Genomic DNA, 23,076 nt, shown 5'->3' on the forward strand with positions numbered 1-23,076 from the left:
AAGTGTCAGCCTATAAATTAAAAAAAAGAAATGTGTGTAAATTGGCATTTGGCTTCTCCTTCTCTTTTATCCTTTGTTAATGCGATCTGTGAAAAGGAATACCTGTATATGATTATCTTTGTCTTAAACTTAAATACTGTGACTGTCTTTATGGCAGACCTTAAATGTGTACTTTTTGTAATAGAAAATTCATGTGCTGGAAACATCACTCCGTGAAGCTAAAGAAAGTGCTATGCATAAGGAGGGCAAGATTATGAAGATGCAGAAAGAACTTGAGATGACTAATGATGTAATAGCAAAACTTCAACGGCAAGTTAATGAATCAAATGAATGCCTTGAAAAAACAAAAGAAATGATCCAAGTACTTCAGGTAATTTAACAATCTCATTTTACAACTATAAGAGTGGTTTTGTTTTGTTTTGTTTTTTTCTTTTACTGTTGAATTTGGCAGATGATTTGGGACTCAGCTTTTACTTCAACTTTGAATTATCTATGCATATCTGAAGTTCAGGACTCAAAACTTTTAAAAAGCAAGTGACAACTTAGAAATGAAATGTAGGAGTATATTTTCACCCAAAATGATTTTTATCTTCCTAAAAAATTGTTTTTAAGAGACATATAAATATTATTCTTTATAGTTTAAAGTCTATTTTTTTATTTTTCAAAAAAAAGCTTCAGATCCAAATAATATTTTTTATTAGATAAGTACATTTTAAAATTCTCTTTTCTTCTACTTAATCCCTTGTTGTTGAGTCCCACCTGCTAGCCTCTTGGCTGACTCTGACCTGTAAAGAACAGTAGTATAGATGTTTTTGACCATGAAAGCCATTAAACCATTCGTACCCTCATTCATTGTATCTTTATCACTCCCTTTTGTTTTAGCCCAGCCACTTCTCATACTTCTTTTACTTGAGTCCAATCCTAATAGGTATTTGTGTTATCTCTGCTCCAGTGTCTCTTCATTGTAGTTAAAATTGGGAACTAGTCAAAAATGTCTATTCTTTCCGTTATTTAATATTGTTCTAAAAATTCAGGCTCACTCAATGAGACATGAAACAGAGAGGCAAGAGAAAGTAATCTTTTTTGTTTTTGTGACAATTGTTGGTATAGCTAAAAACCAAGAAAATTCACTGTGAAGCTTTAGAATTTTGAGACTAATATTTCAAATAATTTAATGACCACATTTTTATTCATTCAACAAATAGTTGTTGGCCACCTGCTGTGTGTTAGTCATTGTTCTGGATGCCACGTGTACAGCAATGGGGTAAAAAAGTTTCTCCCTTCCTTCAAGAAGTTTACGTTATCATTCAGGAAGTGAGAAAATAATGAAACATATGTGTGTGTGTCAAGTAGTGGAAAATGCAATGGAAACAAATTAAGCCAGACAAGATACAGGGATACTGAATAAAGTGGGAGTGTAAGGGAAAGAGATGTGATTTTATAAAGGGTTACTGAGGAGGGCCACACCTTTAGGGTGACGTGAAGTGATGGGGCGAGCATTGTGGTAGAAGGGCCTTCTAGGCAAAGGAAGTAGCAAACACAAAGGTCTCAACACAGAAGCACACAAAGTCTAGACATGTTTAGGAAGCCACAAGAAAGCCAGTGTCTCGTGAGCAGGAGGATAGAGATGGGAAAGGCGGTGAAAAATAGCAGAGAGCCAAATCATAAAGGGTCTTGCAGGCTCCTGTGGTTTTTATTCTGAGTGAGATGGGAAATCATCAGAGGATTTTGGCTAAAGGATATCATGGTCTTAGTTAAACAGTTGTCCTCTGAAAAGAGAATCCAGGAGAGTGTATTAATGTGACATGCTGCTGCTGCTGCTGCTGCTATGTCACTAGCTGCTATAAAAAAGGGAACCAAAAATGCAATGGCTTAAATAAGATGGAAGGTTATTTCTCTATCTCATGTAAAATCCTGAATTCCAAGTTGGTAGATGAACCATCTTTGACTATAAAATATCTTCATCAGGGAATCCCCTCGTGGTCCAGTGATTAAGACTCTGCTTCCACAGCAAGGGGGGTGTGAGTTCAATCCCTGGTTGGGGAATTAAGATCCCAGACGCCGTGTAGTGCAGGCAAAAATAAACAAAAAAATTTTTTAAAAAAATCCTCAACAATGCTGAGTAATACTTTGTGCCTTAAATTTGATTCCAGTTTGATGTTTGTATTGTTTTACTGACGTCTTTTTCTTTCATCTTCCTGATTAACCTATCTCTGTCCATTTCATTGTTTTCTGCCTCTGTTTCATTTGTTTAGGTAGATTGTTTTAAATTGGGAAGAAAACTTGTTGAAAGAAACAAAAATCATACGTTCTCTAAATACATATTCGCTTCCAATTACTTTACCTCAAATATCTATCTGTTATTCATTTCAGGGTTAAAAATTGTGCCTCCCCTGCTTTTCATATATTAGAAGATTGCTGTTTCCAAATGTTTCTGCCAGATCAAGGCAGCTCTTCAGAATTTCTCTAAAATTATTGTATTTTTCTGTTCTCTAAAACATTTAGGACAAAGCTGCTTTAGGAACTAAACCTTATAAAGAAGAAATTGAAGATCTTAAAATGAAGTTGGTGAAAGTAGACCTAGAGAAGATAAAAAATGCGAAGGAGTTTGAAAAGGAGTATGTCTTTGCCTTAATTGAACGTGCTGTTAAAAGCTTAAATTTCCTTTAACTATATAAATTTCTTTGCATTAGTTAAGTTTTTAAAATATAAGAAAATATTACTATTTGCTTTTCTAAAAATAAATGCAATCACTCACGGATTTTAAATTTATTAAATTCTCATTACATATGTAAAGGTTTTAAAATTAGCACAATCCTGATTGCTAACACTATGTCTTTTTTTTGGGGGGGTGCTTTGTGCTCATTATATATAAATAGCTTTAAAATACCCTTTTTATGCTTGAAAGTGAATGTTAAAAACTCTGTGGTGGGGAGTTCCCTGGCAGTAGTTAGGACTTGGTGCTTTCACTGCCATGGCCCCAGGTTCAATCCCAGGCCAGGGAAATAAGATTCAGCAAGCCACAAGATGTGGCCAAAAAAAAGAAGACCTGTGGGTTCCAGTTTGCTAAGGTTTCTGTTGGTTTTTATTTAATTTATTCTTTCTGTCATGTTTTTGTGGAAAAGTTGTATTTCCTTTTAAATTATAATACCTAATACCCAAGAGCATATTCTTTTTTACTGATTTATTTATGTAGTACCATATACATGGGGCTTCCCTGGTGGCTCAGATGGTAAAAAGAATCTGCAATGTGGGAGACCTGAGTTCGATCCCTGAGTCAGGAAGATCCCCTAGAGAAGGGAACGGCAACCCACTCCAGTATTCTTGCCCAGAGAATTCCATGAACAGAAGAGCCTGATGGGCTACAGTCAGTGGGATTGCAAAGAGTTGAACACAACTGAGCGACTAACACATACACACTCACACACCCACACACCCACCATATACATAATAGCATGCCTGAAGTTCTTTGTGATATAGAATAATGAAAAGACCATTAGACAGTGTCAGGGAAACAAAATTAGAAATATATTGCCTCTAATGAATATATCACTTTTAACAAGCTGTTTATCTCTCTGAGCTTCACATTCATAATCAATAAAAGGACTGGTTTATATTAAAGGATTTCTTATCCCTCCTGGCTCTTAACGTTTATTATTCCTATAAATCTTTAATATTTAATGATAATGTATAATTTTGCCAAATACGTAGCACTTCAGATCTTCATTTGTTCTAACCAGCCTTCCAGTGATAAAAAGTGAAACATATCTGTTAAGATCTTCATCATAAAAAGCAATTTTACTTACAGAATAGAATCAGCAGATACTGTCAGTCTCTAAATAAGGCAGAGTATCTTACAATTTATCACTGCTGATTGATGCTTAAGCAAACAGTTCATAAAATGTCTCTACCAGGGAACAGTGAGCAGAATTTAACCTTTGATTATAACACCTTGGACCAGAGCTGCAGCTAGGGTTTGCTTTCCTGACTTTAGAACGGAAGCTGCTTTTTTGCTTACATGCTCTGGTGATTGTTATACCTTCTTGGTATTTACTTGTTTTATGGTGCCCCCAGGTATAACTTTACTCGATATACCTTTAATAGCTATTGAGCTTCCAGAAATTTAAATCGAATTGATTTCTCAATGTTAAAAAAAAAAAACCATCCCTGCAACCAGACAAAATACTTCCAATTTTATATTATAGCTGTGAGGTGTGTGATACCAGGAAGGTATCATGAGGGGTTACCTACTGCTACCTATAAGCATTATGTTGATATGATGTGTCTTGCTAGAAAATTCTTGACAGCACTTGTGTTTATTCCTTCATTAAAAATCTGTTTCTGGGTTTTTACATATTTCTGTTGCTCTTAATAGAATTGCTTCAACAAAAGCCACTGTAGAATATCAAAAAGAAGTTATAAGGCTATTGAGAGAAAATCTTAGAAGAAATCAACAGGCCCAAGATACCTCAAGTAAGTGGAAAATACTGATACTTCCTGATCTTTCCATTTTACTTCAATACACTTAAACATTTTGAAGAGTACTGTTATAGATAATGACAATCGAGAATAAACCTAAGTTAACCACTGATATAGAAAAAACTTTTTCAGATGAGTTCATTGGGTTTATATTTATCCTGTGATATCTCCTTAGTTTCCTATAATCTTGACTCTTTCTCCATTATAGATTCTTAGAAAATAGGAAATTTGCTTTTGCATTATCAAATTTTTACATATTAGTGAGAATATCTTCAGTACTATAAAAGAATGACTTAACTATCAGGGTAGAAGTACACTTCCCAATAAAAATGCAAGCACATGTCTTAGTAGATTGTAACCATATGCTCAGTAAAAATATCCATTCAGTAAAAATAAATATTATCCAACTTGTTCTTACTGGCAGGCTCTTTGAAATTTATCATAGGAACAGTCTTCAAGTCCAGTGATCAAATTTCTGCCTATATCTCTCTCAAACTATACCTTTTTCTGTATTTCTGTTTCTTGTGTTTCATTTATAAAGAGAAAACGCTGACCAATACTTAGATCAGCTTTGTAGAGTAGGACAAGCATTGAATTCACAGTCAAGGACAGGTCTCTGAACTGATTGCCCTCGTTTAATGCTGTGTGAAACCCTGAGGACAGCCCTGACTTAGCTTATGTATGTAATTGTTTAAGGATCACACTAAAAGTTGTATGTGCAAGCACACTGAAAATTCTGAAGGTCTAGCAAATGTAGGATGATATTTGTGTGTATTATTGTCCACTCATTTAAAAAAAAAATCAGAGTACAACTTCAGTGGTGCTCTGGTGCTTGAAGAATCCACCTTGCAATGCAGGGAACGCAGGTTCAATCCCTGGTCAGGGAACTAAGAACCCACATGCCGCAGAACTACTAAGCCCGTGTGCCATAACCAGAGAGTCCGTGTGCCATAACCAGAGAGCCCATGTGCCATAACCGGAGAGCCCGTGTGCCACCACAAGAGAACGCACATGCCTCAACTAAGACCTGACAGCCAAGTAAATAAATAAATAAATAAGAATCAGAGATAGTGTTAAGGTGATCACAGCTCCAACCTGAAAAACGTCAAGAAATAAAAATAGACCTGAGAGTTCCTTGTTGTTACAGGAGGATCAGTATAAGTACTCTTGATTTGTGACTTTCTTGTTGTCCCTGATTTCAGAATCGTTCAAAAGGAAATGGACATTGATTATCTGCCCCACACCTTTACCCTTCTTTAAGAAATTGCCAGTGATCCTATGGATGAGTCTACGTCAGAAAGCATCTCACAGTTTCATGCAGTTTTATCTAAAATGTACAAAGCAGTTCCTTACATTACTTTTACACACATAGAATCCTTAATAATGTATGCTTTAATACCAACTCAGGTTTATTTAGTGAACAGGTATGTATTGGTCACTGAATGTTGGTGGACCCCACACATACACACTGTAGGAAGAAGTCTGCCAGATGATTCCACTGATAATAGAAGACCCACGAGTGAGGGACAGCTCTGTCTGGGGAGGATCCTTACTACTGCAGCCATGGAAAACAATACTAACAGGGTTATGATAGTGGAATTAATAGGTAGAAAGAAGCAGGAGGATTCTAGAGCTATTTTAAATTGATGCCCAAATAGGCATGTGAGGTAAGGGAGAAGAAAGTCAAGGTTGACTTCCAGATAGATGGTGGTCGAGGTATTTTTATTTTTATGACTTATTGTCCTTTGTTATGGTTTTGTGTTTGTTTGTTTCTTTAATTTTGACCTATTAAAATGATCACCCACCTGTCTGTGCTTTCATGTCCCACAGTGCTATCAGAACATATTGATAGTCAGCCTTCAAATAAACCCATAACCTGTGGAGGTGGCAGTGGCATTGTACAAAGCACAAAAGCTCTTATCCTGAAAAGTGAATATATACGGCTAGAAAAGGAAGTTTCTAAGTTAAAGCAGCAAAATGAACAGCTCATGAAGCAAAAGAATGAACTGTCAAGGTAAGATCGCCTTATATGATACAGAAATTATGTCTGTTACATGTTGGGGAGAATGGTGTAAACACATAAGTTTTGTCATTTTAGTTTGTTTTCTTCTGGGGGGGACTTTTTCCCAACTAAATATTTTTTGCATTTGATACTCCTTCACACCTATGGAGAAAGTAACTTTTAAAGTTCATATGTCTTTTCTAAAAGGAATAGGAATACAGTAGCACCATTCCATATGTTTGCCATCGGTCAACTGACCTATATTTAACTAAGCCAAGAACCAGGAAGTAAAAAAAGATCTTTGAAGGGGCAGCTCATATATACCACAAGTCCATATACCCAAGTCAGTGAGCCCCCTACTCAAGGAAGAGCCCCTTAGGTCCCTTAGCTGCTTAGTTTTACTTATAAACATTTCTAACAAATTTAATTATTTGGCTTCTACCCAAGAATAGAATTTTGTACTAACCTCTACCAGTGATACAATAGAGGAAAAATAGGCATTAAACTAATAAGTCCACAAATAACTAATTCTTTGTAGTGAGTGCTGTCAAGCAAACAGCAACATCAAAAAGTAGGACATTATGAAAGAGTATGTAACAGAGAGATCAGCTCTTGGTGTGGGGAGGGGTGTTGATCAAGAGATTAACCTTTAAGATTCAATGTGAAAACTGAATAGAAGTTAGGCCAGATGAAAGGAGAGGCAGGTAAGCTCTCCAGGCTAAGGGGATGGCATGTGTACATGTTCTGAGTCAGAAAAAGAGACCTGCTGGTGGAACTGAAAGACATCCAGTGTGGCAAGGGCACGGAGACGGAGACAGTGAGGTGCAAGATGAAAACCAGAGGGAACTGGTCCGGAAAGCACAGACCCCCAAAGGTCATTGGGAGCGTGTTTGGAGGGGATCCTAAATGTAATGGAAGGATTGCCTCCGTTGGAGTAGTCCCTGACCTTCCAAGATCAGACAGCATCTCAGTATAGAAGGCCCCAGCTTAGGAATTTGTTTATTGTTGCCCAAGCAAAAGATAGTTTTGGCATGGACTGGAATGGTGCCAGTGCAGATAAAAATAAGGAGATGAGTTTGAGAAATAAGTTTGAGGAAGAAGGGGCCCTAGGATTGTTGCCCAGGTTTCTCGCTGGAGGAACCAGAGCAATGCTGGTAGCATTTCCTCTATGAAGCAAGAATATAATGAATCCAGAAAAGCACCACAAATTATTTCTCTTAAAATAACAGATACATTAGAGTCATCTACCCCAGAGACTAATTTATCAAATTATGGCCACAAAATACACTAGATCATATCATCGATTCATTTAAAAATATGATATCATTTCTTTTCAAACCCCCATGATTATGGAGATTTACTACAATTACTCAGTTTATACTGACCTTATTTCATTTTCTGAACTGTAGAAACAGTCCAAACAGGAAGCATTAGGTTGAAACTAGAATGTAAATATGATAAAATGCTAAATTTTATGTTATGTATATTTTAACACACAGCACAATTTAAAAACATTTTTTTTTAACTTGAGTGTGAATACATTGCAGGAATTGCAGTTTTGTGGTCTCCTTTTTTCTCCTCCTACTCCCCCTCGCCCACCACCACCACATTTAAGCAATTATCATCATCTTTCCAGTGAGGTCAAGACGTGGAAGGAGAGAACTCTTAAAAGAGACGTTCAAAAAGAAGTAACTTGTGAGAATTCTCCAAAGTCTCCTAAAGTGACTGGGACACCCTCTAAAAAGAGACACCATATGTCTTCTCAATGCAAGGAACGGAATATCCAAGATCCTGTGCCAAAGGAGTCACCGAAATCTTGGTTTTTTGATAACCGATCAAAGTCTTTGCCAGTACCTCCTCCAATTCGCTATTTTGATAACTCAGGTTTAGGCCTTTGTCCAGGTAGGTAAATATACTGGTTCCTCAGAAATGGGGGGATAACAGTTGGAACTTCTCTTTACCACCTGACCCCACAGGGCAAGTATCAACAGGAGAGGATGGAGCTGACCAAGCTCACAGGGCAGAGACTTCATTGCTTTCTGGGGGGACAAAGTTTCTGTGAAGCACAGTCACTTTTTACCCTGAGTGAAGTCTGTGTCTTAAACCATCATCTTTTCTCTGAAATGGACAAGCAACACTCCCAAGGACGTAAAGACACTACCCGATACACAAAACTACTTTTACTGAAAAAGACTTTCTTAGGAATTCAGTGGGCCAGTATTTCCAATAGGATTATATATATCATAGACTTGTATCATTTACTTATTCATTCAGTCAACAGAATTCTTTAATATCAACTCTATGATACATATTATACCCTAATGGTGAAGTCATAAGCAAAGCTAGATGCGGTTCCTGTCCTCCTAGAGCTTACAGTGTACTAGGTATAGATAGCAATCAGATAGTCAGAGGGAAAATTCTAGAGTGCAAAAGGCTCTGAGGCTTACAGTAGGTTTTTGTTTTAGGAGCATTACGGAAGTCTTCCTTGAAGAAGGGAACTGAGATCTAACAGGTTAACGAGAGCTAGCTGAACAGAGAGAGGAGGGCGGAGCATTTACAGATAGAACATTGACCGCCCCATTCAGAGTAGGAGGGACCACATTCGGGGGGAAGGGCTGAAGGAGTATGACGTGGCCAGGGCGCAAGAAACACAGGCTTCTGTGGATGGAGCCTGAACCAAAGAAGAGAGGTAAGAGCCAGACCTGCAGGACTCCGTAGAGAGTGTGAAAGAATTTAAACTTGATCCTGAGAGCATATGGAGGAAGCCTTCAGATATCAAACAAGAGCAGAGGAGCGTGATGACGCGTACATTTTGAACACATTGCCTCAGCTGTAAGGTAACCCACAAATCAAGGGAGCAAGAGTTTAACAGGTTCCTGAGCAAGGGGACAGCATGAACTTGGACAGGTACAATAGAGTCGAGGAGACGTGACAGATGGGAGAGATTTGGAGGTAGAATCATCAGGCTCAGTGCCTGATTGGATGAAGTGGGTGTCGGGTATCAGGCTCACCCCCAGCTCTGCGGAGGTGCTGTCCACAGAGATGGGGATCCTGACGGGAGAAGTTCTGTAACGTGGTGTGTCTCAGCCTTCTGCACCACATGCCCAGGAGTGCATGGCCAAAGCCCTTTGTGACAGTGTATCCACCTGTCAGAAATACCCTATTATGCATTTGTAGAAACCGAAAACAAAATCACCGACTCGATGGACATGAGTTTGAGTGAACTCCGGGAGTTGGTGATGGACAGGGAGGCCTGGCGTGCTGTGATTCATGGGGTCGCGGAGAGTCGGACACGACTGAGCGACTGAACTGAAAACAATAAAAAAACTTCATCAAAAGAGGCAGCTGCCAGATATTTAAAGCTCTGAGCAAATGTTGCCAGGTGGATAAGAGCTCTGAAAGTGAGAGTTTTAGTCACTCAGTGGTGTCTAACTCTGCGACCCCATGGACAATATCTCTCCAGGCTCTTCTGTCCATGGAATTCTCCAGGCAAGAATATGGGAACTGTGACAAAGAAGGAATCAGTTCATTCTCATCAACTGCACATCAAAATTGCATCAAGTCAGCACCTTGACAGTGCTCTTAGGGAGATAGTAAGAAACAATTTGGAAAAAAACCTGAAACTATTCAGCTCTTTGAATAGTATTTAACAAACACTTAAGGACCTTCCACTAGTTAACACTTCCCTAGAGTGTTTGGTGTATACACACACACATCCATATACCATTTTAGAAGAGTCTTTGGAAAAACTGATATGTTTTATAATCACCTTTTGATTTTATCTGACAGTGCCAAAGGCACAAGCATAATATGAACTAATCCAACTGCACATAAAAATGCTTAAGTCTTTTTATCAATACGTGGATCTTTCTGGTATGATTTTTAAGTGAGATAAAAGGCTGGGGGGATACATAAATCAAAAATTTACCAATTCAGAATTAAAGGACATAATACTTGAATTAGTATTAATAAAATATCAATCTAAAAAGTTAATGTCAGTTTTTAATTTTAATTATAAAAGGAAATTTTTATTATCTCAAGATCAGCTATCTTAGATTTATGCATATATAATTCTAAAATTTATTATTTATAAATAAATAGATGCAGTTAAAATGCTTTTAAAGCTTCAAAGAAAGCTTGCCAACGATGGCTAAGTATTCTCTAAAGTACATAGTATTTGTGTAGCACACTAGTTTTTTCCCTAAAAATAGGACAAAAGAAAATCAAACTCAGCTAATCCGTTTAATTCACTTTCCTTCTCAGATTGATGGATTCCAACTAAAAATGTATTACTTCTAGGTTTTATGTACAATATGTTTTTTCTAACCATTTTATGAGAAAATGGGGAATAAGCATCTTCAGCTCTGATGAAGTGAAGTATACCTTTTTAACAAGGAAATGAATGACCGTGTTGAAGCACCATGTTTTATTTTTCATATGTCTCTACTGTCACGACATCCTTTCCACTTTAGTTGTATTTGGGTTTTGTCTGTGTTTTCACTAAGACTACCTTTGTTGTTGATTTTTTTTTTTATCCTCCTCAGAAGAGCAAACTGCTGCAGTGGAGACTGAGGGCCCCTACCCGGGTCCTGGGCGGATGTCGTCAGGAGAAGCGCCAGAGTGCAGGACCCAGTAGACTCCGCTCCACCACATTCCTGGCAGCCCAGCAGTCCATGTGTGGAAGTGTCCATGTCTGTGTGTCTATCCCTGGCAGTCATGTCACAATCCAACTTCAGTTCCCACTTTGCCACTAGGATTGGAAGATGAAGGAATGGGATGCATTCCCATAGTCCAGAATGGTGATAGCAATATACCTTCTTCTTAAATGTGGTAATCCTTCAGAAGCTGAAAAGTTTTATTTATTTATATGTTTTATAAAGAATAAAGTTATTGAAGGAAATTTCCAGTCTTTCCATGTATACATAAAATATATATATTTTATTAATATAAAGTTATCCACATATGACTTAGAGAATTCCAAAGCATAATTCATAAGTTAATATAAAGTGTCATTTGATTAACAAAATTACAGACTCCTCTTTTAGTGCCTTGAACATTCAGTAAATGTTTGATTAGTTGTTCCGGATCACAGCACCGTGTAATTTAACTGATGGTTTCTTGGGGGGATACTCAGGGTATATCTGGCCCTCCTCTCTTCTGTGTTGACTTTCAGAATTTTACTGTAAAAATATACACATGCATTCCATATTTAGGCTTTTAAGGGATAGCAAGTTGTACAGCCTCGGCATTTTCTAGTTTGTAACAGCTATGGAAGTTGTTTCCCACTTTCCAGTTACAGCCCACCCCACTCCCTATGCAAGCACTCTAAATTGGTTTGTTATTAGATTTTGTAGTCGGTTGCACTTCATTAGCAACTTGAAAAAAAAAAAACACACAAGTTTATTGTGCCCTTTAATTTTAGACATGAGGAAACAGCGCCAGAGTTTCTATCAAGGTAAATTTTCTAAACCTGAAGTGCCCACAGATACACAAGGCATCTGGAATTTTTGCAGCCTTAAAACCTCTGAAGTTTTAATATTAACTTGTGTGTGTGGATCCATTTTTCTAGGATACTAAGGTCCATACATTCTTTTGTCATATCCCCAGAGGGGTCTCTGACCTATAAGAGGTTGTTATGAACTATGGTTTTAGAAAGTATCTGATACTTTATATCACACGATTTTGAAAAATCACACAAAACAGCAAGATGCGCTTAGAACAGAGTTAGTGCTTTCAAGGCATTCTTGGCTCTTTGCTAAGAATATCTATTCAGAGAAAGAGAATATGAACTGCATCACAGTCATCATTCTCCAGTCTGTGGACTGGACATGTTCCCTTATCTTAACACTGCCATAGGAGTTCACTAACTCAGGGGAAAGTGTCCACTCCTATAGACCTCTCACCTGGGACTGTTTCTCCTTTCCACCGTCACCCAGACAAGACACTGTAACAGCATTGCGGGTCTGATTCTGTACGATGTCCGCCTCCCCCAGAGTATTGACAGAAGTAGGTAAGTTCACCGGAATAATAAAACTGCTCTGTGTGTGCTCAGTCACACCATTGTGTCCAACTCTGTGACCCCATGGACTATAGCCCTCCAGGCTCCTCTGTCCATGGGATTTCCCAGGCAGAAATACTGGAATGAGTTGCCATTCCTTTCTCCAGGGAAACTAAAGGACATTAAAAGTAAAATTAGTCATCGGGTTTCCAGTCTAACAGAATGTTGCTTACTCTCTGAATTTGGATGTCCAGTTCCTTCCTCAGATTTGGGAAGTTTGGGGGCCATTATTTCTTTTTTTTTTTTTCTTATTCCTTTTTTATTAACTTTTTATTTTGCACTGGAGTATAGCCGATTAACAATGATGTGATAGTTTTAGGTAAACAGCAAAGACCCTCAGCTGTACATACACATGTATCCATTCTCCTCCAACTCCCCTCCCATCCAGGCTGCCACATAACATTGAACAGAGTTCCCTGTGCTATACAGTAGGTCCTTGTTGGTTATCCATTTTATTTTTTTTTTTAGTAATTATTTTTTTATTGGAGGCAAATTATTTTACAATATTATATTGGTTGGTTTTGCCATACATGGAAATAAATTTGCCCTGGGTTTACATAAGTTCCGTCTCCTGAACCCCCCTCCCACCTCCCTCCTCCCTTTATCCTCCCTCTGGGTCATCCCCGCATGCCAGCCCCGAGCATCCTATAACATGCATCGACCCTGAACTAGTGATTCGTTTCACATATGAAAACATACGTGTTTCAATGCCATTCTCCCAAATCATCCCACCCTCACCCTCTCCCACAGAGTCCCAAAGACTGTTCTATACATCTGTGTCTCTTTTGCTGTCTCGTATACAGGGTTATCATTTGCATCTTTCTAAATTCCATATATATGCGTTAGTATACTGCATTGGTGTTTTTCTTTCTGGCTTACTTCACTCTGTATAATAGGCTCCAGTTTCATCCACCTCATTAGAACTGATTCAAATGTATTCTTTTTAATGGCTGAATAATACTCCATTGTGTATATGTACCAAAGCTTTCTAATCCATTCGTCTGCAGATGGACATCTAGGTTGCTTCCATGTCCTGGCTATTATAAACAGTGCTGCAATGAACATTGGAATACAAGTGTCTCTTTCAATTCTGGTTTACTCAGTGTGTATGCCCAGGAGTGCGATTGCTGGATCATATGGCAGTTCTATTTCCAGTTTTTTGAGGAATCTCCACACTGTTCTCCATAGTGGTTGTACTAGTTTGCACTCCCACCAACAGTGTAAGGGGGTTCCTTTCTCTCCACATCCTCTCCAGCATTTATTGCATGTAGACTTTTGGATAGCAGCCATTCTGACTGGCATGAAATGGTATCTCATTGTGGTTTTGATTTGCATTTCTCTGATTATGAGGGATGTTGAGCATTTTTTCATGTGTTTGTTAGCCATCTGTATGTCTTCTTTGGAGAAATGTCTGTTTAGTTCTTTGGCCCATTTTTTGATTGGGTCATTTATTTTTCTGGAATTGAGCTGCAGGAGCGGCTTGTATATTTTGGAGATTAATCCTTTATCAGTTGCTTCATTTGCTATTATTTTCTCCCATTCTGAAGGCTGTCTTTTCACCTTGCTTTTAGTTTCCTTTGCTGTGCAGAAGCTTTTGATTTTAATTAGGTCCCATTTGTTTATTTTTACTTTTATATCCAATATTCTGGGAGGTGGGTCATGGAGGATCCTGCTGTGATTTATGTCGGAGAGTGTTTTGCCTACGTTCTCCTCTAGGAGTTTTATAGTTTCTGGTCTTACATTTAGCTCTCTAATCCATTTTGAGTTTATTTCGGTGTATGGTGTTAGGAAGTGTTCTAGTTTCATTCTTTTACAAGTGGCTGACCAGTTTTCCCAGCACCACTTGTTAAAGAGACTGTCTTTTCTCCATTTTATATTCTTGCCTCCTTTGTCAAAGATAAGGTGTCCATAGGGGCATGGATTTATCTCTGGGCTTTCTATTTTGTTCCATTGATCTATATTTCTGTCTTTATGCCAGTACCATACTGTCTTGATGACTGTGGCTTAGTAGTAGAGCCTGAAGTCCGGCAGGTTAATTCCCCCAGTTCCATTTTTCTTCCTCAAGATTGCTTTGGCTATACGAGGTTTTTGTATTTCCATACAAATTGTGAGATTATTTGTTCTAGTTCTGTGAAAAATATCGTTGGTAGCTTGATAGGGATTGCATTGAATGTATAAATTACTTTGGGTAGTATACTCATTTTTACAATATTTATTCTTCCAATCCATGAACATGGTATATTTCTCCATCTATTAGTGTCCTCTTTGATTACTTTCGGTAGTGTTTTATAGTTTTCTACGTACAAGTCTTTTGTTTCCTTAGGTAGATATATTCCTAAGTATTTAATTCTTTTCGTTGCAACAGTGAATGGAATAGTTTCCTTAATTTCTCTGTTTTCTCATTATTAGTGTATAGGAATGCAAGGGATTTCTTTGTGTTGATTTTATATCCTGTAACTTTACTGTATTCATTGATTAGCTCTAGTAATTTTCTGGTAGAGTCTCTAGGGTTTTCTATGTAGAGGATCATGTCATCAGCGAACAGTGAAAGTTTTACTTCTTCTTTTCCAATTTGTATTCCTTTTATGTCTTTTTCTGCTCTGATTGCTGTGGCCAAAACTTCCAGAACTATGCTGAATAGTAGCGGTGAGAGTGGGCACCCTTGTCTTGTTCCTGACTTTAGGGGAAATGCTTTCAGTTTTTCACCATTGAGGATAATGTTTGCTGTGGGTTTGTCATATATAGCTTTTATTATGTTGAGGTATGTCCATTCTATTCCCACTTTCTGGAGGGTTTTTATCATAAATGGATGTTGAATTTTGTCAAAGGCTTTCTCTGCATCTATTGAGATAATCATATGATTTTTATTTTTCAGATTGTTAATGTGGTGTATTACGTTGATTGATTTGTGGATATTGAAGAATCCTTGCATTCCTGGGATAAAGCCCACTTGGTCATGATGTATGATCTTCTTAATATGTTGTTGGATTCTGATTGCTAGAATTTTGTTAAGGATTTTTGCATCTATGTTCATCAGTGATATTGGCCTGTAGTTTTCTTTTTTTGTGGGGTCTTTACCAGGTTTTGGGATTAGGGTGATGGTGGCCTCATAGAATGAGTTTGGAAGTTTCCCTTCCTCAGCAATTTTCTGGAAGAGTTTGAGTAGAATAGGTGTTAGCTCTTCTCTAAATTTTTGGTAGAATTCGGCTGTGAAGCCGTCTGGACCTGGGCTTTTGTTTGCTGGAAGATTCCTAATTACAGCCTCTAGTTCCATGCTTGTGATGGGTCTGTTCAGATTTTCTATTTCTTCCCAGTTCAGTTTTGGAAAGTTGTACTTTTCTAGGAATTTGTCCATTTCTTCCAGGTTATTCATTTTATTGCCATATAATTGCTGATAGTATTCTCTAATAATCCTTTGTATTTCTGTGTTGTCAGTTGTGATCTCTCCATTTTCATTTCTAATTTTATTGATTTGGTTCTTCTCCCTTTGTTTCTTGATAAGTGTGGCTAGTGGTTTGTCAATTTTATTTACCTTCTCAAAGAACCAGCTTTTGGCTTTGTTGATTTTTGCTATGGTCTCTTTTGTTTCTTTTGCATTTATCTCTGCCCTAATTTTTATGATTTCTTTCCTTCTACTGACCCTGGGGTTCTTCATTTCTTCCTTTTCTAGTTGCTTTAGATGTAGAGTTAGGTTATTTAGTTGACTTTTTTCTTGTTTCTTGAGGTATGCCTGTATTGCTATGAACTTCCCCCTTATCACTGCTTTTACAGTGTCCCAGAGGTTTTGTGTTGTTGTGTTTTCATTTCCATTCATTTCTATGCATATTTTGATTTCTCTTTTGATTTCTTCTATGATTTGTTCATTATTCAGCAGCGTGTTGTTCAGCCTCCATATGTTGGCATTTTTAATAGCTTTTCTCCCGTAATTGAGATCTAATCTTACTGCATTGTGGTCAGAAAAGATGCTTGGCATGATTTCAACTTTTTTGAATTTACCAAGGCTAGATTTATGGCCCAGGATGTGATCTATCCTGGAAAAGGTTCCGTGTGCGCTTGAGAAAAAGGTGAAATTCATTGTTTTGGGGTGAAATGTCCTATAGATATCTATTAGGTCTAACTGGTCTATTGTATCATTTAAAGTTTGTGTTTCCTTGTTAATTTTCTGTTTAGTTGATCTATCCATAGATGTAAGTGGGGTATTAAAATCTCCCACTATTATTGCATTATTGTTAATTTCCCCTTTCATACTTGTTAGTAATTGTCTTACATATTGCGGTGCTCCTATGTTGGGTGCATAAATATTTATAATTGTTATATCTTCATCTTGGATTGATCCTTTGATCATTATGTAGTTTCCTTCTTTGTCTCTTTTCACAGCCTTTGTTTTAAAGTCTATTTTATCTGATATGAGTATTGCTACTCCTGCTTTCTTTTGGTCTCTATTTGCATGGAATATCTTTTTCCAGCCCTTCACTTTCAGTCTGTATGTGTCCCTCGTTTTGAGGTGGGTCTCTTGCAGACAACATATATGGGGGTCTTGTTTTTGTATCCATTCAGCCAGCTTTTGTCTTTTGGTTGGGGCATTCAACCCATTTACGTTTAAGGTAATTATTGATACGTACGATCCCGTAGCCATTTTCTTTATTGCTTTGGGTTCGAGTTTATACAACTTTTCTGTGTTTCCTGTCTAGAAAAGATCCTTTAGCATTTGTTGGAGAGCTGGTTTGGTAATGCTGAATTCTCTCAGCTTCTGCTTGTCTGTAAAGCTTTTGATTTCTCCTTCATATTTGAATGAGATCCTTGCTGGGTACAGTAGTCTGGGCTGTAGGTTATTTTCTTTCATCACTTTAAGTATGTCTTGCCATTCCCTCCTGGCCTGAAGAGTTTCTGTTGAAAGATCAGCTGTTATCCTTATGGGAATCCCCTTGTGTGTTATTTGCTGTTTTTCCCTTGCTGCTTTTAATATTTGTTCTTTGTGTTTGATCTTTGTTAATTTGATTAATATGTGTCTTGGAGTATTTCGCCTTGGGTTTATCCTGTTGGGGACTCTCTGGGTTTCTTGGACTTGGGAGATTATTTCTTTCCCTATTTTAGGGAAGTTTTCAACTATTATCTCCTCAAGTATTCTTTCATGGTCTTTCTGTTTGTCTTCTTCTTCTGGGATTCCTATGATTGGAATGTTGGAGTGTTTAACATTGTCCCAGAGGTCTCTAATATTGTTCTCATTTCTTTTCATTTGTTTTTCTTTTTTCCTCTCTGTTTCATTTATTTCTACAATTCTATCTTCTACCTCGCTTATCCTGTCTTTCTACTGTTTGTTCCCTCCAGAGTGTTTCTGATCTCATCTATTGCATTATTCATTGTATATTGACTCTTTTTTATTTCCTCTAAGTCCTTATTAAACCTTTCTTCCATCTTCTCAATCCTTTTCTCCAGGTTATTTATCTGTAACTCCATTTTGCTTTCAAGATTTTGAATCATTTTCACCACCAAAATTCGAAATTCTTTATCAGGTAGATTCCCTATATCTTCCTCTTTTGTTTGTGTTGGTGGGCATTTGTCTTGTTCCTTTACTTGCTGGGTATTTCTCTGCCTCTTCATCTTGCTTATATTGCTTTGCTTGGGGTGGCCTTTCCCTCTTCTGGCCATTTGTGGAGTTCTCTTTATTATGTAGTTTTCTCGCTGTGTGTGGGGTTGGACAGGTGACTTATCAAGGTTCCCTGGTTATGGAAGCTTGTGTCGGTGTTCTGGTGGGTGGAGCTGGATTTGTTCTCTCTGGAGTGCAATGAAGTGTCCAGTAATGAGTTATGAGATGTCAGTGGGTTTGGAGTGACTTTGGGCAGCCTGTATATTGAAGCTCAGGGCTACTTTCCTGTCATGCTGGAGAATTTGCGTGGTATGTCTTGCTCTGGAACTTGTTGACCCTTGGGTGGTGCTTGGTTTTAGTGTAGGTATGGAGACGTTTGATGAGCTCCTATTGATTAATGTTCCCTGGAGTCAGGAGTTCTCTGGTGTTCTCAGGATTCGGGCTTAAGCCTCTTGCCTCTGGTTTTTGATCTTATTCTTGGAGTAGCCTCTAGACGTCTCTATCTGTCATTTCCAAGGTGATTCCCTCTGTTTTAGCTTCTGTTTGCTGGTCTCTTCAGTATCTAATTTCCACCCTGATACTAGGGGGTGGGTGGACACTTTTTAAGGCTCACTTGTTCAGTCCTGTTCTGGGAATGGAGGAACGCTGCAGACAAACATCTCTGGCGTCTGTGGGGAGTGCTCGCTGCGTCTCGGTCACACTGGGTTTGCCCCCGCTCACAGCGCGTGTGCTGTCCCAGTCTACACTGCACAGGCTCTAGGTTGCTCTGCCGGGAACTGTCCGAGGCTGGCGCTAGGTTGTATGCACTTCCTAGGTCTGAGCGGCTCAAGTTCAGGTTCTCAGGTACTCCACAAAGGCGAAGACTTGGTTGGGCCTGCGTTTTGTGCCTTCCCTGGTCCTAGCAGCTCGGGGGACCAGGTGTTTGGCGAGCGTGGTCTCTGCGGCTTATCGCCTCCCCAGTCCCCACCACTCAGTTTTCTGGGTGTACAACCGGCGCACTTTCTCAGGGGGATATCGACCGGCCCGAGCCCAAGAAGTCCTGAATAGCAACAAGCCTGCCTGCAGTTTGTATCGGATGCCTTTCTGGGGCCGCGGTTGCCCGCTCCGGCTCTGGCTGAGCTCCCTGCCTGTCTCGGCGGGGGATGGGGGATGGGCCAACCGCAGCCGGCTCGCTCTGCTCAGTCCTTTATTCTGTGAGCGGGGCTGGCCGAGTCTTAGGTTAGAGCTTTCCGCCTTTTCATGGGGAAGCTATCCCACAGTCTGCTTTGCTCTCCCCAGTTCTCTCAAATTGTTCTCGCGGCATTCAAGCGCAGTCCTCTCTCTAAGCAGTTCAGCCGGCTCCTCCCTGCCCAGCCCCCGCTTGCTAATGGCGTATGCAGGCGTCTGCGCTGTTTCTCTGCTGGGAGTTACCGTTTGGTGGGTAATCTGTGGGTTTTAAAAAAATCTTAAAGAAAAAGAGGGTTATGTGGCCCTCTGAGCTTCCAAGGCTCACCACAGATTCGCCAGTGAGAGTGTTTCCTGGTGTTTGGAAACTTCTCTATTTTTAAAGCCTCCCTTCCCGGGACGGAGCTCCGTCCTTACTTCTTTTGTCTCTCTTTTTATCTTTTATGTTTTTTCCTACCTCCTTTCGAAGACAATGGGCTACTTTTCTGGGTGCCTGATGTCCTCTGCCAGCATTCAGAAGTTGTTTTGTGGACTTTACTCCGCTTTCAAATGTCCTTTTGATGAATTTGTGGAGGAGAGAGTGGTCTCGCCGTCCTATTCCTCCTCCGTCTTGTTCCTTCTCTCGCCATTATTTCTTTAAATCAACTTTTTGTCCCCATCTCTCTTCTCTAAGTACCACCATATGTTGGTCCACTAAGTACCTTAGGCTCTCTACACTTTTTATTTTTTTCTTTATGCTTCTCTGACTGGATAATTTCAAATGACCAATTTGTTGATTCTTCTGCTTGATCAAGTCTGCTGTTCAACCCCTCTAGTGAATTTTTCAATTTGATTATTTTCCAGCACCAGAATTTGTTTGGTTCTTCTTCATAGTTTCTATTTACTTGTTAATATTTTCATGCTGTTCATGCATTATTTTCCCAAATTCATTTAGTTGTCTGCATTGTCTTGTAGATCACTGAGCCTCTGTTATCTTTAATTCTTTGATAGTTAATTTATCTTGTTTCTTTCAATAGTCATGTCTGTGTGCCTTCTGACGTTTTGCTGGGTTTTATGCATTTGAAAAAAAGCAGCCACCTCTTCTAGTCTCATACAGGGAAACACCTTCATCAGTCAGCTGGTTTATAGATTCTGGGGGGCCTCTGAAACCTTTGGGGGTTATGCCACTTCTCTGGGCTTGCGTTAGAGATTTGCCAACTAGAGCGGGTTGCCAAATTCTTTTTCAGGAGCTCATGACCTCTCCCTCTGGTGTCTGCCTGCGGTACTGCAGGCTCTTTGGTGCTGCAGCAGCAAGTCACACCACTCCTTTTTTCTCATCGGCCCCCAGACATCCAAAGTATCAGCTTCCCCATCAGCACCCCAAGTCAGGTGAAACACAAACCAGTCTCTTGTGCAGCCATTCAGAAAGCTGGAACACCAGACACTCACTCTTCTCCCTCCCAAGAATGAAGCCTCCAGGGGGCACCTGGTCCTGACTGCAGAGCCACACCAGTCTCTGCAGGTTCTCTGGTGCCAAACCATGCCAGTTCCATCAACATTCCGAGTCAGGGGAGAGTAACCAGTCACTCGGGCACCCTTCAGAAAGCTGGAACTTCGGGTGAACCTTCCACTCTCCTCTTTCCCCTATTCCCCATGATGGGGAAACAGCCAGGGGCTAAGCTGTGCTAGCCCAGGGAGGGGTGAGTGCAGGTGAAGTGAAACAGCTCTTCTCACCTGCTTCAGTGTGACCATTCCCAGCTTTGCCCTGACCTAGGGTACTGCCACCAGGAAAGCCCTTCTTAACTGGCTTCTAAAGTTTTCACAAAAGTATTTTGGCCCATATATTGTTAAGTCGGTTTCTGTCAGGAAAAGAGAGCTTCTGTCCCTCCATCTCTCTGACATCTCCCTTGGTGTGTTGTTTACCTCTAATGATAACGATTTTCAATATTGTGAGTGACTGCAAAAGAACGATTATGAAAATCAGCAATGGAAACTCACGAGAATGTTAAAAAAAAAAAAAATACTACGGTCAGACAATACTAAAATGATCTGAAAAGCAAAATCAGGACCAAAGAAGACAAAATATTATCTATAGGAAACATGCTTTCGAGCCTCACAGAATTATTACCGAGACCTTACCATTCATATTCAGCAAATATTAAACAACCATCAACTATGTGCTCATCATCAGTCTAGGCACCAAAATGTATCTCTTTTGTGGAACACGTCGTATTTGGAAAACAACGCATATAGTTTTAATATGAACTGATCACAATGTAAAGGTGAAAAAGTTACAGTCCCTCAGTTCAGTTCAGTTCAGTCGCTCAGTCGTGTCCGACTCTCCGCGACCCCATGAATCACAGCACGCCAGGCCTCCCTGTCCATCACCAACTCCCGGAGTTCACTCAAACTCATGTCCACAGAATCGGTGATGCCATCCAGCCATCTCATTCTCCGTCGTCCCCTTCTCCTCCCGCCCCCAACCTTTCCCAGCATCAGAGTCTTTTCCAGTGAGTCAACTCGTCTCATGAGGTGGCCAAAGTACTGGAGTTTCAGCTTTAGCATCAGTCCCTCCAATGAACATCCAGGATTGATCTCCTTTAGAATGGACTGGTTGGATCTCCTTGCAGTATAAGGGACTCTCAAGAGTCTTCTCCAACACCACAGTTCAAAAGCATCGATTCTTCGGCGATCAGCTTTCCTCACAGTCCAACTCTCACATCCATACATGACCACGGGAAAAACCATTGCCTTGACTAGACGGACCTTGGTCGGCAAAGTAATGTCTCTGCTTTTTAATATACTATCAAGGTTGGTCATAACTTTCCTTCCAAGGAGCAAGCGTCTTTTAATTTCATGGCTGCAATCAGCATCTGCAGTGATTTTGGAGCCCAAAAAAACAAAGTCTGACACTGTTTCCACTGTTTTTCCATCTATTTCCCATGAAGTGATGGGACCAGATGCCATGATCTTTGTTTTCTGAATGTTGAGCTTCAAGCCAACCTTTTCACTCTCCTCTTTCACTTTCATCAAGAGGCTTTTGAGTTACAGTCCCTAGCTTTGGAGAAATTTAGTCCACTGACAATACAAATGGTTAAGCAGATATTTGCATTACCATGAGACCGGTGGTCATAAAGTAACCACTACTGTTGAAGATCAGGGGATGAAGGAAGGCTCAAGAAAGCTGCCTCAAGAAAAAGTATCAGAGTTGGCCTTGATTAGAGAACTCTCATGTTCTTAAAATGTATATTCCAAAATCTTCAAAAGTCAAAGAAAAGGGATTGTTATTAAAGCAAGGAGCACAGCTGGATAATAGTTTCAGATCATTAGACTCAACATTATAAACTACAGTAGGGCAATGAGGTTCTGTTACCAAAAGCTAGGCCAGGGTGTTTTGGGTTTTGGTGCCTTTTTTTTTTTTTTAGGACAATATTTGTTATCCATTATAACTGAATTGTTAATAATGTTTATTAAGTACAAAAACACTCTTTTATTAAGTACTCCAACACTTTGGCCACCTGATGGGAAGAGCCGACTCATTGGAAAAGACCCTGATGCTGAGAAAGATTGAAGGCAGGAGGAAAAGGGCATGACAGAGAATGAGCTGGTTGGGCTGCATCACAAATCAATGGACATGAGTTTGAGCAAACTCCAGGAATTGGTGATGGACAGGGAAGCCTGCCGTCCTGCTGTCCGTGGGGTCACAGAGTCGGACACGACAACTGAACAACAACAAAGTACAGAACTATCATATTGTGCTAATGGTTTCACATGCCAAGTCCTTCCTCGTCACGACATCCCTGAGGT

General features: G+C 39.5%; 1 protein-coding gene across 5 annotated transcripts in view; it reads left to right on the forward strand.

Moving 5' to 3' along the window:
- The window catches only part of CENPE (centromere protein E), a 72,140-nt gene extending 60,683 nt beyond the window's left edge, over positions 1–11,457 (forward strand). For all 5 annotated transcript variants that reach the window (XM_088836192.1, XM_055434956.2, XM_055434959.2 and 2 more), the window contains 6 exons: positions 185–370; positions 2,506–2,618; positions 4,376–4,473; positions 6,310–6,493; positions 8,118–8,383; positions 11,026–11,457. In XM_088836192.1, the coding sequence (XP_088692318.1) occupies positions 185–370; positions 2,506–2,618; positions 4,376–4,473; positions 6,310–6,493; positions 8,118–8,383; positions 11,026–11,117 (939 nt within the window). In that variant the 3' untranslated portion in view covers positions 11,118–11,457. The remainder of the gene's footprint in view (positions 1–184; positions 371–2,505; positions 2,619–4,375; positions 4,474–6,309; positions 6,494–8,117; positions 8,384–11,025) is intronic.
- The last annotated feature ends 11,619 nt before the right edge of the window (positions 11,458–23,076 follow it).

The sequence above is a fragment of the Moschus berezovskii genome, chromosome 5 (genome assembly GCF_049115385.1).
Source record: "Moschus berezovskii isolate FMDL1 chromosome 5, NW_MosBer_1.0, whole genome shotgun sequence".
In the NCBI taxonomy this organism is placed as follows: domain Eukaryota; kingdom Metazoa; phylum Chordata; class Mammalia; order Artiodactyla; family Moschidae; genus Moschus; species Moschus berezovskii.